This window comes from Taeniopygia guttata, chromosome 25 (assembly GCF_048771995.1).
Source record: "Taeniopygia guttata chromosome 25, bTaeGut7.mat, whole genome shotgun sequence".
Lineage (NCBI taxonomy): Eukaryota > Metazoa > Chordata > Aves > Passeriformes > Estrildidae > Taeniopygia > Taeniopygia guttata.
In genome coordinates, this window is record NC_133050.1 from 6,990,760 (window position 1) to 7,005,838 (window position 15,079).

At 60.8% G+C, this 15,079-nt stretch overlaps 3 protein-coding genes across 6 annotated transcripts; all 3 read left to right on the top strand.

The window, feature by feature from the left end:
- Positions 1 to 523: 523 nt before the first annotated feature.
- On the top strand, positions 524 to 3,066 carry CIART (circadian associated repressor of transcription; the record flags this gene model as incomplete). Its single annotated transcript, XM_030291372.4, has 5 exons — positions 524 to 1,142; positions 1,593 to 1,897; positions 2,136 to 2,211; positions 2,294 to 2,372; positions 2,453 to 3,066. Coding segments are annotated over 5 exons (1,344 nt in total), but the record flags the coding sequence as incomplete, so codon positions are not given.
- Positions 3,067 to 3,116: 50 nt separating this feature from the next.
- MRPS21 (mitochondrial ribosomal protein S21) lies at positions 3,117 to 4,278 on the top strand. 3 transcript variants are annotated; one of them, XM_030291405.4, is made up of 3 exons: positions 3,117 to 3,257; positions 3,501 to 3,590; positions 4,059 to 4,278. In XM_030291405.4, the coding sequence occupies exons 2-3, from the start codon at positions 3,508 to 3,510 to the stop codon at positions 4,237 to 4,239; spliced, it is 264 nt and encodes an 87-aa protein (XP_030147265.1). In that variant the 5' UTR covers positions 3,117 to 3,257; positions 3,501 to 3,507; the 3' UTR covers positions 4,240 to 4,278. The 3 variants fall into 3 exon arrangements, with proteins under 3 accessions (XP_030147265.1, XP_030147264.1, XP_041577078.1); XM_030291404.4 differs by having other exon boundaries at positions 3,141 to 3,257; positions 3,498 to 3,590; XM_041721144.2 differs by lacking the exon at positions 3,117 to 3,257 and having other exon boundaries at positions 3,264 to 3,590.
- A 73-nt stretch (positions 4,279 to 4,351) lies between these two features.
- Positions 4,352 to 14,859, top strand: PRPF3 (pre-mRNA processing factor 3). 2 transcript variants are annotated; one of them, XM_030291255.4, is made up of 16 exons: positions 4,352 to 4,495; positions 6,377 to 6,645; positions 7,304 to 7,434; positions 10,325 to 10,471; positions 10,570 to 10,653; positions 10,761 to 10,981; positions 11,274 to 11,580; positions 12,194 to 12,360; positions 12,795 to 12,877; positions 13,024 to 13,167; positions 13,377 to 13,476; positions 13,569 to 13,682; positions 13,824 to 13,942; positions 14,218 to 14,301; positions 14,395 to 14,456; positions 14,620 to 14,859. In XM_030291255.4, exons 2-16 carry the CDS (start codon positions 6,501 to 6,503, stop codon positions 14,764 to 14,766), a joined length of 2,055 nt encoding a protein of 684 aa, XP_030147115.1. In that variant the 5' UTR covers positions 4,352 to 4,495; positions 6,377 to 6,500; the 3' UTR covers positions 14,767 to 14,859. The 2 variants fall into 2 exon arrangements, with proteins under 2 accessions (XP_030147115.1, XP_072774529.1); XM_072918428.1 differs by having other exon boundaries at positions 4,363 to 4,495; positions 6,490 to 6,645.
- Positions 14,860 to 15,079: the final 220 nt, after the last annotated feature.

Below are 15,079 nucleotides of genomic sequence, written 5' to 3' on the forward strand. Positions count from 1 at the left end.
CAAGGGGGGTTGGGTGCCACCGGCCCGTCCCTAAATACCCACCCAGGGGGACGGGCCCCCCCGGGGGGACGGGGAGGGCTGGAGGGGCCATGCCCGGCGTGTGGGGGTGTGGGGAGGGTGCAGAGGGGGCTGCGAGCTCTGGAATTGTTGGTGAGGGGTTTGCAGGACTGGGGTTTGCAGGGTGAGGGGTTTGCAGGACTGGGGTTTGCGGGGCGAGGGGTTTGCAGGACTGGGGTTTATGGGGCTCTGGGGGGCTCTGAGGGTTTGGGGGGCCTGAGGGGGGTCCCTGGGTCTTGTGGAGGGGTCTTGGGGTCACCCTGAGCCTCCCGGGGGGAGAGGCGGGCTGGGGGCTCAGGCCCTGGGAGGGGTTTTGGGGGGGATGTGGCGGGAGGGTTTGGGGGCGCTCGGGGGGAGCCCCGGGGAGCCCCAGCGCGCGCTCCCGGCCCCGCCCCTCATCGAGAAGCCCCGCCCCTCATCGGGAAGCCCCGCCCCGTGGGCGGTCCCCCACGCGCGGCCGTGACGTCACCCGGGGGCCCCGCCCCCACGTGGGAAGCCACGCGCCGCCCCGCCCCGGTTATGTAACGGCGAGGGGGCGTGGCCGCCACGCCCATTGGCCGAGACGCGCCGCCGGGACCGCCGCCCATTGGCTGAGAGCGCGGGGGCGGTGCCGGCGGGGCGGGAGCGCGGCCCGGGAGCCGTCAGGGGGCGCTGCCCGGCCCCGCCCTCCGGCCAATCAGAATCGGGCGGCGGCAACGAGCCAACCGGAGAGAAGGGGCGGGGTCTCACGGGGCGCAGCGGCCAATGGGAGCGGGGCGGGGCGGGGCCCGGCCCGAGGCACGTGCGGCCGCGCACGTGTCCGCGTGGGGCCGCCGCGGGCGGGGCGGGACCGGCACCGGGACCGGGCACGGAGAGCGGGACACCGGAACCGCGGCACCGGCACGGGGACACCGGCACGGCCACAGCGGCACCCGCTCAGCGACACTCACACCGGCCGGGAAACGGGGACAGCCACACCGGCAGCGGGACGCTGATACCGGCACAGCGATACTGGAATAGTGATACCGGCACTGGGTCAGAGACGGGAACGGCGACACCGGCGGCGGGGCACAGGCGCTGGGACAGGGACACCGGCATCACCGCAGGTGCAGCCGGGAGCAGGTGGGGTCCGGGGGATCCGGGGCTGGGTGGGGAGGGCCTGGGGGTCCCAGCGCGGGGGGGAAGGTCCCCGTCCCCATCACGGGTGGGGCTCCTGCAGGGAGGATTCAGTCCTGGGGAGGGGGCGGCCGGTGATGGAGTGAGGGGAGCTGCTGGGGGGTCCTGGGACTGGGCAGTCCCGGGGCTGGGAGGGGGTTCTGGAACTGGGGGGAGGGGGAGAGGGGCGTGTCCTGGGGCTGGGGGTGGTCCTGGGTGAGAGGTCCCAGGTGGGTCCCCGCACCCCCATCCTGTCTGAGGAGGTGCCAAATGTGCCCCCCCGGGGCATGTGAAGCAGCACTGGGGCTGTGGGGATGACACCCCACGGGAGAACAAGGCAGTCCGTTGTCTTCCATTTTTGTCCGATATCCCCCCCGGTGTTTCCCTCCCTCCTCCCCCAGACAGCCTCGGCTGTTTGACCCTGCTGGAGCTGAACGCAGGGACAGGCTCCCCTGGGGGGGCCAGCCCCGCCATGGAGCCCCCCGCCCGCACCTGCTCCTGCGGCTCCCCTGCCTCCGACAGCGAGGCCGAGCCCGGCAGCTCCCCCCGGAGCCCCCCCAGACCCGAGCGCAGCCGCAAGCGCCCGGGGGGGCTGGACCGGGCACCCCCCGAATCGCCGCCGTCACCCCGCGGGGGGAAGCGCCCGCGGAAAGGAGAGGGGGGGGATGTCCCTCCCAGCGATGGCGATCGCCTCTTTGCCCAAAAGGTGAGTTTTTTGGCAGAAAACGAAGGGGCACCCCCAAAGATGGGAGGTGAGGGAGGGCTTGGTCCCCTAAAACCTAAAAAAAACCATGGTTCTGCCTCAGTTTCCCCACTGAAACGGGCGGGTGGGGATGAGCAGGATTGAGGGGTGAGAGGGAGGTAAGTGGGGTGTGAGGGGGTGCACCAGACCCCCTCCCCAGTCTGGGTGCAGCCCAGTCACCTCCGCCTCCTCTTCCTCGCAGTGCCAGGAGCTCCGGGGCTTCATCCGGCCGCTGGCCGAGCTGCTGGAGGGGCTGCGGCGGGGCCGGTACGACAGAGGTGGGTGCCCCCCACACCCTCCTGCCCCTCAAAGCATCCCTTTCCCCCTGGGGAGAATTCACCCCATTTCGGGACTCCCCAGGGCTGAGCAGCTTCCAGCAGAGCGTGGCCATGGACCGGCTCCAGCGGATCATTGGGGTCCTGCAGAAGCCAGAAATGGGGTGAGGGTCCCCAGCCATCCCCGGGGGGCGGGCACGGTGACACCCCGTCTGCAGAGGGTGACGGAGCTCTGTCCCCGCAGTGCCCGCTACCTGGGGACGCTGCTGCAGGTGGAGGCGATGCTGCGGCTCTGGTTCCCCCACGTCGCCCCCAAACCCACGCTGGACTCGACCCCCTCCACGGCTCCCCCGCGCCGCCGCCCTCCCGCCGGTCCCCCCGGGGCTCCCCGGTGCCGCCGCCTGCCCGGGGACCTCCCGCTCGCCAGCCCCGCGGGGACACTACAGCAGCGGGGGTCCCCCCGGTGCCAAGCCGGGACCCCCGAGTCGCCCCCGGCGCCGGACGTGTGACGCCCCCCCCGGCTCTTGGGGGGGGGAAGATCTCGTCTGCATTTCTTGGTTTTGCCTTTTTTGATTTTTTTTTTTTTTTTTTTACGGGATGTCAGTGAGACCCGCGGGCGGGCGGGACTGACCGGGGGAGGGGTCCCGGGAGGTGTCCCGGGAGGGGTCCCGACCTCCCCCCACCCCAAAAGCCCCAACCGCGGGGCGGCCGCGTGCCTTGGCCGGAGCGGAGCCCGTTCCCCGCGGGGACCGGGTTCTCCCGGGCTTGTGCCTTCCCCCGTGAGCGCGGAGGGTGCGGACCCCCGAGCGGGGAGGGCCCCGCTGGAAGCAATAAACGCCGCGGGAGCGGCCGGGGCCAGCCGGTGTCGTGTCCTCTGTGCCGGGGCAGGGCGGGGGGTGCGCTCCTGTCCCGGCGGGCTCAGAGCCGCCCTCGGTGCCCCGCGGGTTCCCCCGGTACCGGGGCTCTCCCCGCCGGAAGTACCGGCGGTAGCGGAAGTCCCTCCCGACGGAAGTCCGTCCGTCAGTCACGGGGCGCGGAGCTCCACCGGGGTCAGTTGGGGAGAGCAGCGGCACCGGGAGCCGGGCGGGAGCACGACACCGTTCGTGGGGCGGCGGGTCCCTGCCGGGTTCCCTTGGGAATTACCGAGCCCGCCGTGTCCCCCGGGAGAGGGGCGGGAGGGACCGGCCCGTGTCCGTACCCGCGGTTCGCTGCCGTGTCCGGGGCGGGGGGAGGAGGGACGGGCTCCGGCGAGCCCCGGGGTGCCCGGTCCCAGCCGGTCCGTCCCGCAGCAGCGCGGCCATGGCCAACCACCTGCGCTTCGTGGGCCGCACGGTGATGGTGCAGAACGGAAACGTGGAGGCGGCGTACGGCGTCCTGAACCGGTGAGGACCGGGGGAACGGCGGGGCCGGGGTTTGGGCCCCGAGGGGCTCCAGTTCCTTCACGTGCTGGTTCAGAACCAGAATTTCTGGAGCAGAAGGTGACAGGAGGGTGGTGTGGGGCTTTCCCCATGAGCTCCACGTCCCGCCGCCCCCTTCGTTGGAGCCGCCTTTAACGGAGGTCGGGGGGTTCCTTCCCCTCCTCGCGGATGGACGGCGAGGAGACCGAGCCCGGGGTCCGCACGGGGACCGAGCCCGGGGTCCGCACGGGGACCGAGCCCGGGGTCCGCACGGGGACCGAGCCCGGGGTCCGCACGGACCGAACCGAGCCCAGGGTCCGCACGGGGACCGAACCGAGCCCGGGGTCCGCACGGACCGAACCGAGCCGAGGGCCCGCACGGACCGAGCCGTGCCCGTTCCTCTCTCCCCGGCAGACCCTTCCCCGCCCTGTCACGGCTCTCTCCCTCCCGCAGGATCCTGGCGCAGGACGGCGTGGCCGAGGCGGTGCGGCGCTCCCGTTACTACGAGCAGCCGAGCCGGGCGCGGCGGCGGCGGGCGTTCGAGGCGTGCCGGCGGGTGTACTGCGCCGAGATGGCGCGCAGGATCGCCTTCCTGGCGCGGAGCGCCCGCCAGGACCCGTGGCCGGGCTGCTGAGGAGCGGCGGGCCCCAATAAAGACTCTCGCTCCCGTTAATTGAGTTTGGTTAATTACGGGCTGAGGGAAGGGGGCGGGAAGGGGGCGGGGCTAAGCGGGGCCACGCCCATTCCCGGCGCGCGCCCCCGGGGCCCCGCCCTCCCCGCGCGCTCCGCCGCGCAGGCGCCGCGCGCCCGTTTCCGCTTCCGCCCCGACGCGCCGTCACCGTCAGGGGCCGCCGGGCCGGGACCGGGACCGGCGTGAGGGAACGGGGCCGGTGAGGAAAACTGCGGCTCCCCGGAGGGCCTGGAGGCAACGGGGAAAGCGGGTGGGCTACCGAGAGGGAGGCAGGCGGTGGCGGAGGTGGCCCCGGGCCCGGCCCGCGCGGAGCCGCTCGCCCGGCGCGCCGCGCTGAGGGGGCCGGGCCGGGCCCCGGGCGGAGCTCCGCGGCAGCGGGGCACGCCGGGCCCTGCGGGGCTGCGCGGGAGCGGGGCCGGCAGGAGCCGCGTGTCTCCGGTGGGACCGAGCTCCGTCCGTCCGTCCGTGTGAGGCCGGAGCGGGCGGCGGAGCCCCGGCGCGGTCGGGCGGTGCTCGGACCCGTTCATTGATCCTGATGCGGGTTCCGGGGGTTGCATCCCCACGAGCTGCTCCCCGCGGTGGCTCTGCCCGCCCGGTGTGGCACGGAAACTGCCGGGGAGCCGCTGCCTCCCCTCAGCTCCTGCTGGAGCTCAGGTTCTAATTACACGAGTTTTGTGGTTTATGACGGGTGTGCTCAGAGCTGGTGCTGTGTCGGGGCCGTGATTTGTTAGTTCTGCTTGTCCTTAGCCTCTGCAGGCTCAGAACTCGTGGGGAAACGCCAGGATCCGGGTTTGGGCTCTATTTGAACCTGTCTCTAAGGAAGCTGCCAGGAAAAGCAGAGCCTGAGGAGGTTTCCAGGCTCTGGAGGGAAACCAGAGCCGTGTCCTCTGTGGAGGACTGCTCGGTAGGACAGTGCAGATTCCCCAGCTCCTGGGGCCCTGCAGGAAGCAGCAGTCACCTCCTGGGACTGCTCGTGGACCTGAAATCAGGGGATCTGTGTTAGGGATGACCCCAGGAGCCCATTCCCAGCTCCAGGAGGGATAACTGAACACCATTCCCAGCTCCAGGAAGGATAACTGAACCCCAGGGCCCCATTCCCAGGAGAAATAAGTGAACCCCAGGGCCCCATTCCCAGCTCCAGGAGAGATAACTGAACACCATTCCCAGCTCCAGGAGGGATAACTGAACCCCAGGGCCCCATTCCCAGGAGGGATAAATGAACCCCAGGAGCCCAATCCCAGCTCCAGGAGGGATAACTGAACACCATTCCCAGCTCCAGGAGGGATAAGTGAACACCATTCCCAGCTCCAGGAGGGATAAGTGAACACCATTCCCAGTTCCAGGAAGGATAACTGAACCCCAGGACCCCATTCTCAGCTCCAGGAGGGATAACTGAGCACCATTCCCAGCTCCAGGAGGGATAACTGAACCCCAGGACCCCATTGAACCCCAGGAGCCCATTCCCAGCTCCAGGAGGGATAACTGAACACCATTCCCAGCCCCAGGAGGGATAACTGAGCACCATTCCCAGCTCCAGGAAGCACAGCTGTGCCAGGTGTCCGTTCCCACAGCCCCACCTGGTGCCGTGGTGGGGCTCAGCCCTAAGGAGATTATCCCAGATCGGATTAGGGCCCGGAGCCAGTTAAAAGCAGTTGCAGCCCCAGGCTGTGAGTGCTGCAGGATGTGAGGGGCTGTGTCTGCCAGGGAGCTGTCCGGATCTGGGGCTGCACACCGGGGAAGGGGCTCAGATTGTTTTGTGCCCCTGACACGGGCTCAGGGGGAGCAGGGGGGTTCTGTCCCACGTGTTCCCCTCGCAGTGCATCTCTCTTCCCAACCCCTGGAGCATCCCATGGAGGGATTTGGGGAGCTCAGAGGCTTTGTCACCGGGCTGGCAGCACGGAGAGACCAGGGGAACTCAGGGAGGAGCCAGAGTGGGAAGGGTTATCCTGAGAACACACATTCCTGGCTGGTTTTGGAAGCACAGGAGCGCTCTGGCGTGTCCCTCTGGGATGCACAGCAGGTCCTGCGTCCCCTGTGTGGGGTCAGGACCTCCCTCCTCATGGGGTGTGCCTCGTTTTAGCCCGCAGGGGAGCCCACGAGAGCTTTCCCAGCCGTGGAGCTGATCCTGAGGGAGGAAGGTGCGAGGGTGACGACGCCCCAGGCCCGTGTGTGACGCGCTGTGTCCCCTCGCAGCCCGAGCAGAGATGTCGCTGTCCAAGCGCGAGCTGGACGAGCTGAAGCCATGGATCGAGAAGACGGTGAAGCGCGTGCTCGGCTTCTCGGAGCCCACCGTGGTCACCGCCGCGCTCAACTGCGTGGGCAAGGGCATGGACAAGAAGAAAGCGGCCGGTACGTCCTCAGCCGGGGCTGTAAAACAGCCTAAAACTTCACTAGAGTGGAGGGGCAGGGGCACAGGGCAGTTCTCTCAGCCTCCACGAGGTGAGTAGGGGAAAATCCGTCAGACCAGACTCAGCTGGAGGCTGATGTGTTAAAAAATCTGATGAGGAGAAATTAATTCCTTATTCGAGGAACTGTAAAAGGTAATTTTTTAGTGTGCTTTAGAAAGCGGCCGGTACGTCCTCAGCTGGGTCTGTAAAACAGCCCAAAACCTCACCAGGGTGGAGGGGCAGGGGCACAGGGCAGTTCTCTCAGCCTCCACGAGGTGAGTAGGGGAAAATCCATCAAACCAGACTCAGCTGGAGGCCTTGGGATGTGTTAAAAAATCTGATGAGGAGAAATTAGTTCCTTATTCGAGGAACTGTAAAAGGTAATTTTTTTAGTGTGCTTTTTCTGCCCCTTACAGCCTTGCTTTGATTCTGCATGAGACCTGGACTCCCTTAATCCCTTAGTTTAAAGCTCCTGACAACACAATCCACAGATCCCAGAGGCTTCCAGGCCTCCCTGTGCTTGTAGACTTGAATCACACTTAAACTGAAGTGGTTTACATCTTCCATGTGGAGTCTCCACACTCAGAATTCTGCACTGATGGGATTTTCCTCTTTTCCAGACCACCTCAAACCCTTCCTGGATGATTCCACCTTGCGATTTGTAGACAAACTCTTTGAGGCAGTGGAGGAAGGACGGAGCTCCCGGCACTCCAAATCCAACAGCGACCGGAACCGCAAGCGGGAGCTAAAGGTGATTATTGATTATTGATTGCTTTTTTTTTTCCCTATGGTTGGGTGGCCTGGAGGCAGCACTGGTGCTCTGGCACACTCTCCTCTTCCAGAGAGGTACAGCTCGGAATGTTCAAGAGAAACGACTCCTCTCCGTGATGAAGTGTGGGAGCCTTTACCTTGTGGTTCTCTTTCCCAAAGCCAAGGTGGAAGCCTGGCTTTGGCTTTGGTAGGCTGGTGGATTGAATCCATGGGGATCCATCTCCCTTCTCCTCGGTGCTCCTTGTGCTTGTGTTTTCATTTGGAGCCTGGGAGAGCTGCTCCTGGTGCCTTCCCATCGCTGCCTGTGGGCAGCACGTGGGGCTCTGTGGTGGATGATCTGGTGGGTTTTCATTCCCTTTCTCCACCCTGAATCAACAATAGGTGGTTTTTGGCAACTCCTGTCCTAGCACAGGATTGATTCCAGCTGGGATTCCATTGCTCTGGTGTTTCTCCCTTGCCTGGGATGGTGGAAGGCTTGTGCATCCAAAGCTGTTTTCACTTCCTTTCTTCTCTTGAGGAGTTTCCTCACCATCCTGTAGAATTCCATTTTGCCATCACTCTGCCAGGTCTGCCAGGCCCTCTCCGTGCTGCTCCTACTCTCAGTGATTTTCCTGTCACTCTTCCTGAGGTTCCTGTTTTATGGCAGTCTGGGTTTCCCCAGCACTGAAGCTTGGTGAGCCAGAGCAGTCCCGTTCAGGATCTGGATCTCTTTGGGAGTGCTGCGACAAGCTGCATCTACTCCTCATTTTGCACCAGGAACTTGTTTTCCTCCCTCTGTGGCAGTGGGTGCTGGGCTGGTCCCTGGGAATGTGAGGGTCGAGTGGGGCTGGGGGTCCAAGTGCTCCCCTGGGCCTGGTCAGGGGCACGGCACAGGTGGGGACATTGGCAGTGCCATCACTTGGTGGTGGCAGCAGTGTGGTGGCAGCCTGCTGGGGTGGCTGGAGAGCAAGCACTGGGAGCAGGGATCTGTGATGGCAGAGGGATCTCTGATGGCAGAGGGATCTGTGATGGCAGCAGGGATCTGTGATGGCACAGGGATCTGTGATGGCAGAGGGATCTGTGATGGCACAGGGATCTGTGATGGCACAGGGATTTCTGATGGCAGAGGGATCTGTGATGGCACAGGGATCTGTGATGGCAGCAGGGATCTGTGATGGCAGCAGGGATCTGTGATGGCAGAGGGATCTGTGATGGCAGCAGGGATCTGTGATGGCAGCAGGGATCTGTGATGGCAGAGGGATCTGTGATGGCAGAGGGATCTGTGATGGCAGCAGGAATCTGGTGATGGCAGAGGGATCTGTGATGGCAGAGGGATCTCTGATTGCACAGGGATCTGTGATGGCAGAGGGATCTCTGATGGCAGCAGGGATCTGCAATAGCAGAGGGATCTGTGATGGCACAGGGATCTCTGATGGCAGAGGGATCTGTGATGGCAGCAGGGATCTGGTGATGGCAGCAGGGATCTGGTGATGGCAGAGGGATCTCTGATGGCAGAGGGATCTCTGATGGCACAGGGATCTGTGATAGCAGAGAGATCTCTGATAGCAGAGGGATCTCTGATGGCAGCAGGAGCAGGGCTGGGGGTGCAGCAGGGGACCCTTCCCCAGTGAAGCCACAGGGGTGTCTGGCCTGAGCATTGCTGGTGTTCCTGGCTGAGCCAGGAGTTAGGCTAGGCAGCAAAAGCAGAAACTGATCCTTCTTCTCTTGGCTCCTGGCGTGGAGAGAGGTGTTCCTCCTGCCAAATCTCGCTCTTTTCTCTGGAATCACATTTCTTGGAGTTTCTCCATCGCACTCTGGGTCTGTCTGGACCCTGCAGGAACACAAACCGCTCTCTGAGGTGTCAGGCCGTGGCAGCACTTGCAGACTGACTGTCCCTGCCCCAGCACAGGCTGTGCAGAGGGGTTTTGCTGGCACCTGTAGACCCCACAGCGTCGGGCAGTGACGATTCCCAGGGCCGCCTGCCGCTCCTCGGTTCAGTCTGGGGTAGGTCATGGCTTGGGAAGGTCAGGAACTGAACGTAAAGTTTCCACACTTTATACTATGGGCAAGTCCTTTCTCTTGAACTTGTAGGTTTTCCAAGAAGTACCTGTGTGGCTGAGGAAGTGTCCTTGTAGGATATGAACCGTTGTAGTGAAGAAGGGATTGCAACTAACGCTCCCAACCGGTGTGTATATTTTCTTTTCAAATAACACCTTGACACACACACTACAGTAACCCACGGCACGGACAGATCCAGGTTTCCATGCACAAACCAGGCACTGATGATGGAATCCGTGGCCACAGGTGCTGGGCTGGGCCTGAACAGAGCTCTGTGGAAAATGTATCGTGCCTTTTGTTTGCTCCATGTGCTCTCTGAGCTGTGCTTCTCTGGAGTGTGAGGGAATGCTGCAGGTGTCCCAACACTCCCTGGGTCCAGGGCCACATCCTCCTTTTGGGAGGGAGGACTGCTCGGTAGGACAGCGCAGATTCCTTCACCAGACCCTTTCAAGTTGATGGAAGACGTGGAAATGTTTTTATCCCAGTCAGATCAGCTCTGGGCTGGCTTTTTCTATCTTTCCATGTCGTTGAGGCCTCACATCTCCTCAGTGCCAGTCCCCCGCTCTGAGCAGCCGAGGGAGCAGTGGTGCTGTTGGCAGGCTCATCCCTGTGATGTCTCCTGTCCTTCACGCTCTTGCATGGACTTCACTGGTGTTTCTTTGGTGGGGGACCAGGGCCCAGGCTCGGCGTGGGCTCAGCCTGCCCGTGCCACCCCGGAATTCTGCCTTACGGAGCCGGAGCTGAGACATGCTGGTGGTTTCTCATCTCAAATCCTGCTCTGGGAGGAGAACGCTCTGTGCTAACCACAGCTTTCTGCTCTTTCCTTGCATTAGGATGTGTTTGGCGATGACTCTGAGGTGTCCAAGGAATCCTCTGGTGTCAAGAAACGGCGCATCCCACGGTTTGAGGAGGTTGAGGACGAGCCTGAAGTCATTCCAGGCCCGCCATCGGAGAGCCCAGGGATGCTGACTAAACTCCAGGTCAGTCTAGCTGGGCCCTGTGCCCATACAGTGTAGGGTTCATCCTCACTTGTATCCCAAACGGAGCAAAGGAAAACTCACTGTCTGTTTCCCCACAGATCAAACAGATGATGGAGGCAGCCACCCGGCAGATTGAGGAGAGGAAAAAGCAGCTGAGTTTCATCAGTCCTCCGACACCACAGGTATCTGCTGCAGGCAACAGGCAAATCCCACACATCCCTGGCCCCTGTTTCAGGCTTGGGTCTGCTTGGGAAGGGGCATGATGCAAAACTTCCTTCTCTGTCAACAGCCCAAAATTTCTTCTTCATCCCAATCGGAGCGGCTCCCCATCGGCAACACGATCCAGCCCTCGCAGGCAGCCACGTTCATGAACGACGCCATCGAGAAGGCCAGGAAAGCTGCAGAGCTGCAGGCACGGATCCAGGCCCAGCTGGCCCTCAAACCGGGGCTCATTGGCAACGCCAACATGGTGGGGCTGGCCAACCTGCACGCCATGGGCATCGCGCCGCCGTGAGTAGCGGGACGAGCCCGGGGTGACGGGCAGGGGCTGGCCAAAGGTTTCCCCAGTGCTGCTGGTTCCCCAGCAATGGCTCTAACTGCTGCTGAAGGAACAAATTTTATATTAAAATAAGCGAAAATGAGGTTCCTCCTTCCTTGGCCGAGATTCCCTAATTGTGCACACAAGGTTGGAGTCTCTTCTGGCAGTATAAATGAGCTGTAAAAATATAGAAACGGTGGAATTAAGCTGAAGTGTCCTTTGATTCAGTGCTATATTCACATTTGTACCTCGTCCTGCCCCCAGGAAAGTGGAGCTGAAGGATCAGACCAAGCCCACACCTCTGATCCTGGATGAGCAGGGCCGGACGGTGGATGCCAGCGGGAAGGAGATCGAGCTGACCCACCGCATGCCCACCCTAAAGGCCAACATAAGAGCGGTGAAGAGAGAGCAGTTCAAGCAGCAGCTTAAGGAAAAGCCCTCGGAAGACATGGAGTCAAACACATACTTTGACCCCCGGGTCTCCATAACCCCGGCCCAGCGGCAGAAACGCACCTTTAAGTTCCATGAAAAAGGCAAATTTGAGAAAATTGCCCAGAGGTTGAGAACAAAGGTATCAGAGGTCTCATCCTGCTGATGAGAGCGTGGGTAGGAGGGGATTCTCCTCTCCTGGGCTGGGAAGGGACCTGGGGTGGCTTTGATTCAGAAGTTTTCCAATCAAATCACCTGAAACTTCTTCTTAAAAACCTTATTTTTGTTGGGATGGTGTGTGCCCAAGTTAGCCCTTGTGCGTGTAAAGGGTTTTCTCACCACTGTCTTCACCTATTGAAGGGTAAAATCTCTTTTTTTTGACAAAACATTGAAAGTTCTGAAGAGAACTGATCTCTTTTTGGCTGAGTGATAACTCAGAAGTGGAGATTTAAAGGAATTTTGTTAAAATGCTCTAAGTTCTTGGGGAAAAGGGGAGAGAAAAAAATCTAGGGATACATTCCCTAGAGGGAGATGTTTCTTTGGGAATATTCCATGGTCCAGAAAGGCTCAGGAGCAATAGCAGAGTTTTGACAGGCTTGGGAGCTTGCCCTCGCTGTCACGTGCTGTGTGGTTTCTCTTGCAGTCTGCTTCAGATTGTTTGAGAACCCAGATAAATCAGCAGGTGATTTGTGTTCAGCTCTTCACAGAAGTTCTGCTGTTTTGGAATGACCTTTCTGTTCCATTTTCCTTCTCAGGCTCAGCTAGAAAAGCTGCAGGCAGAGATCTCCCAGGCTGCCAGGAAAACTGGGATTCACACTTCCACCAAGTTGGCTCTGATCACCCCTAAGAAGGAGCTGAAGGAGGGGGAGATCCCAGAGATTGAGTGGTGGGACTCCTACATTATCCCCAATGGCCTGGATCTGTGAGTATTTCCAGGTGTTGATGGTTCTGCCACAGCAGGAATTCGGGAGCTGCACGGTGGGTCTGGGAAGCATGTGGGAAATCAGACCAGATGCTCGTGCTTGAGCATGGAATTCCACCTCTCATCCTCAAGATCCAGGCCCTGGGTTTGCTCCCAAAGTTTCTCTGGGGGCTGTAGTAGGCAGCTGCTGTGGAGTTGGAGGATATTTTAGCCCAAAGTTGGGGAAGTTTGGTTTTCTTTCCAAGTATGAACATTCTGCACAAGGAGAGTTCACGATGGATGTGGGGCCCTGCTTCTGAACCCCGAAATGGGGGGAGACACCTGTACATTAACACCACCCTGGGTCTCCTTCAGCCCACCGAGCTCTGGGTTGGGATTTGTACAGGAATTCGTGCTGGCAATTCTGCCATGAGGCCCAACTCTCTCCTTTCTAGAAAAGGCGGCACGACCTCAAAGAAAGACGAGTACTTTGGGATCACGAACCTGGTGGAGCACCCAGCCCAGCTCAATCCCCCGGGTATGGCCCTGGCTTGGGGGGTTTGGCTGCTCAAGCAGCCCCAACCCCTCTGTGTGGCTCTGCCGGTGTCCTCCTGGTCCTGGCAGAGCCCTGTGTCCCCCTGGATCCTCCAGGGCACCTTCCTGATGGTCTCATTTCCCTGCCAGTGGACAGTGACACGCCGGTGACCTTGGGTGTGTATTTAACAAAGAAAGAGCAGAAGAAATTACGGCGCCAGACACGGCGAGAAGCCCAGAAGGAGCTGCAGGAGAAGGTCAGGCTGGGCCTGATGCCACCACCAGAGCCCAAAGGTGAGTGACAGCCAGGCCCTGATCAGGCACGGATGCGTTGGGAACGCTGACGGCAGCACAGCGTGGTGGGATTGCACGGATCTGAAATCCACACAGACACTGGGTTCGTGTGTGTGCAAGTCTTCTGGTGGGAAAAAGGTCCAGTGGGAGCCTCTCCCGTTGCCATGTCCAACGGGAGCCCTCCCAGCACCTCTTCCATTCCCTTGCAGTGAGGATTTCCAACCTGATGCGGGTGCTGGGCACGGAAGCTGTCCAGGACCCAACGAAGGTGGAAGCTCACGTCCGAGCGCAGATGGCCAAGAGACAGAAGTAGGTGGCACCTTGTACTGTGACATTTTGGGACATTTTTGGGTAGATTTTGTTTAGGGCTGGTGTTTTCAGTGCTGCCTGCTTGTTTCCAGGGCTCACGAGGAAGCAAACGCAGCAAGGAAGCTCACGGCGGAGCAGCGGAAAGCCAAGAAGGTGAAAAAGCTCAAGGAAGATGTTTCCCAGGGAGTTCACATAGCTGTGTACAGGTGAGCGAGCTCAGGGTGTTCAGAGGGAGCTCACAGGTGAGCTCTTGCTGGGCCTGGTTGGGGCAGAGGGACCTCTCAGGGCTGGGATAACAATTCTGGTTTTCCACAAATGTTTGATCTTATTTTCCATCTTATCCTTAGGGTCCGAAACTTGAGCAATCCAGCAAAAAAATTCAAAATCGAGGCGAATGCTGGGCAGCTGTACCTCACGGGCGTGGTGGTCCTGCACAAAGATGTCAACGTGGTGGTGGTAGAAGGAGGTGAGGCCATCTAGGCAGGATTGGGCCACCACAGAGCATTCCGGAGCTTGCCTCCAGCAGGAATTGTTATGCAAATTGGTGACAGGGTTAGGGAAGGACAAGGAAGTGAGGAGGCAATTAGAAACTCCCTTAATTACTTTGTTAACGGGGTTAGCAATGACTGCAGAGCGCAGTAATCCAGTGAGAAAACCCGGATCATTCCATGAGGAAGGGAACCTCTGCCAGCTGCAGGTTAAGAGATTTTCTGAGAATGTTGAGTCTTGATTCTTCCACAGGCCCGAAAGCACAGAAGAAATTTAAACGTCTTATGCTGCATCGAATAAAGTGGGACGAGCAGACGTCAAACACGAAGGGAGAGGGTGAGTGATGCTGTGCTGGTGTGAGAGGGGGGAGTCCTGCTCCACTGCTCCGCCTCAGGAGCTAAATGAGCTTTATTGGTGGGGTTTTTCCAGATGATGATGAATCTGATGAGGAATCCGTTAAGAAAACAAACAAATGCTCTCTGGTTTGGGAGGTGAGTCGTGGCAGTTCCATACCAGGATGGGGCTGAGGTGGGATCCAAATTTCCATCACATTCCTTGAGCTGTAGCCTGACAAAACCCACATATTGCCACATTCCCCCATCCCCTGGAGTCGGTGGGAATTGGGGTGGGACATCAGCCCTTGTCCCCCGGCAGGGCACGGCGAAGGATCGCAGCTTCGGCGAGATGAAGTTCAAGCAGTGCCCCACGGAGAACATGGCGCGGGAGCACTTCAAGAAGCACAGCGCCGAGCACTACTGGGACCTGGCGCTCAGCGAGTCCGTGCTCGAGTCCACGGACTGAGCCCCGCGGCCGCTCCTGCCCCGCACCCCCGAGCCAGGCAGCTCCCGGCACCCTCCTCAGCACCCCCATTAAAGACATATTTTTTAAAACAAATCGCCGTAGCGTGTCTTTGGGTAAAGGGGGGCAAAGGACACCAGTGCCCCTGCGTTTGATTTTATTGATGGAAGGGACAGGGACCTGTGAGGGGGACAGAAGCCACCTCCCCTCTTCTCCCAGCTGTGCTGGGGGAGGCCCAGCCACGTTCAGATCGGACATGGGGGGATGTCTTCGAATCCCCATCGCTGCTTGGGTGCAAGGAACGACTGGATGCGGC

What these genes read in the sequence shown, in the direction of transcription:
- MRPS21 (XM_030291405.4), top strand. Translation starts at nt 3,508, where the DNA reads ATGGCCAACCACCTGCGCTTCGTGGGCCGCACGGTGATGGTGCAGAAC. An exon ending in GCGTACGGCGTCCTGAACCG is followed by an intron (nt 3,591 to 4,058) that starts GTGAGGACCGGG and finishes TCCCTCCCGCAG; the next exon opens with GATCCTGGCGCAGGACGGCG.
- PRPF3 (XM_030291255.4), top strand. Translation starts at nt 6,501, where the DNA reads ATGTCGCTGTCCAAGCGCGAGCTGGACGAGCTGAAGCCATGGATCGAG. An exon ending in GCCATGGGCATCGCGCCGCC is followed by an intron (nt 10,982 to 11,273) that starts GTGAGTAGCGGG and finishes TCCTGCCCCCAG; the next exon opens with GAAAGTGGAGCTGAAGGATC. An exon ending in CAGATGGCCAAGAGACAGAA is followed by an intron (nt 13,477 to 13,568) that starts GTAGGTGGCACC and finishes GCTTGTTTCCAG; the next exon opens with GGCTCACGAGGAAGCAAACG.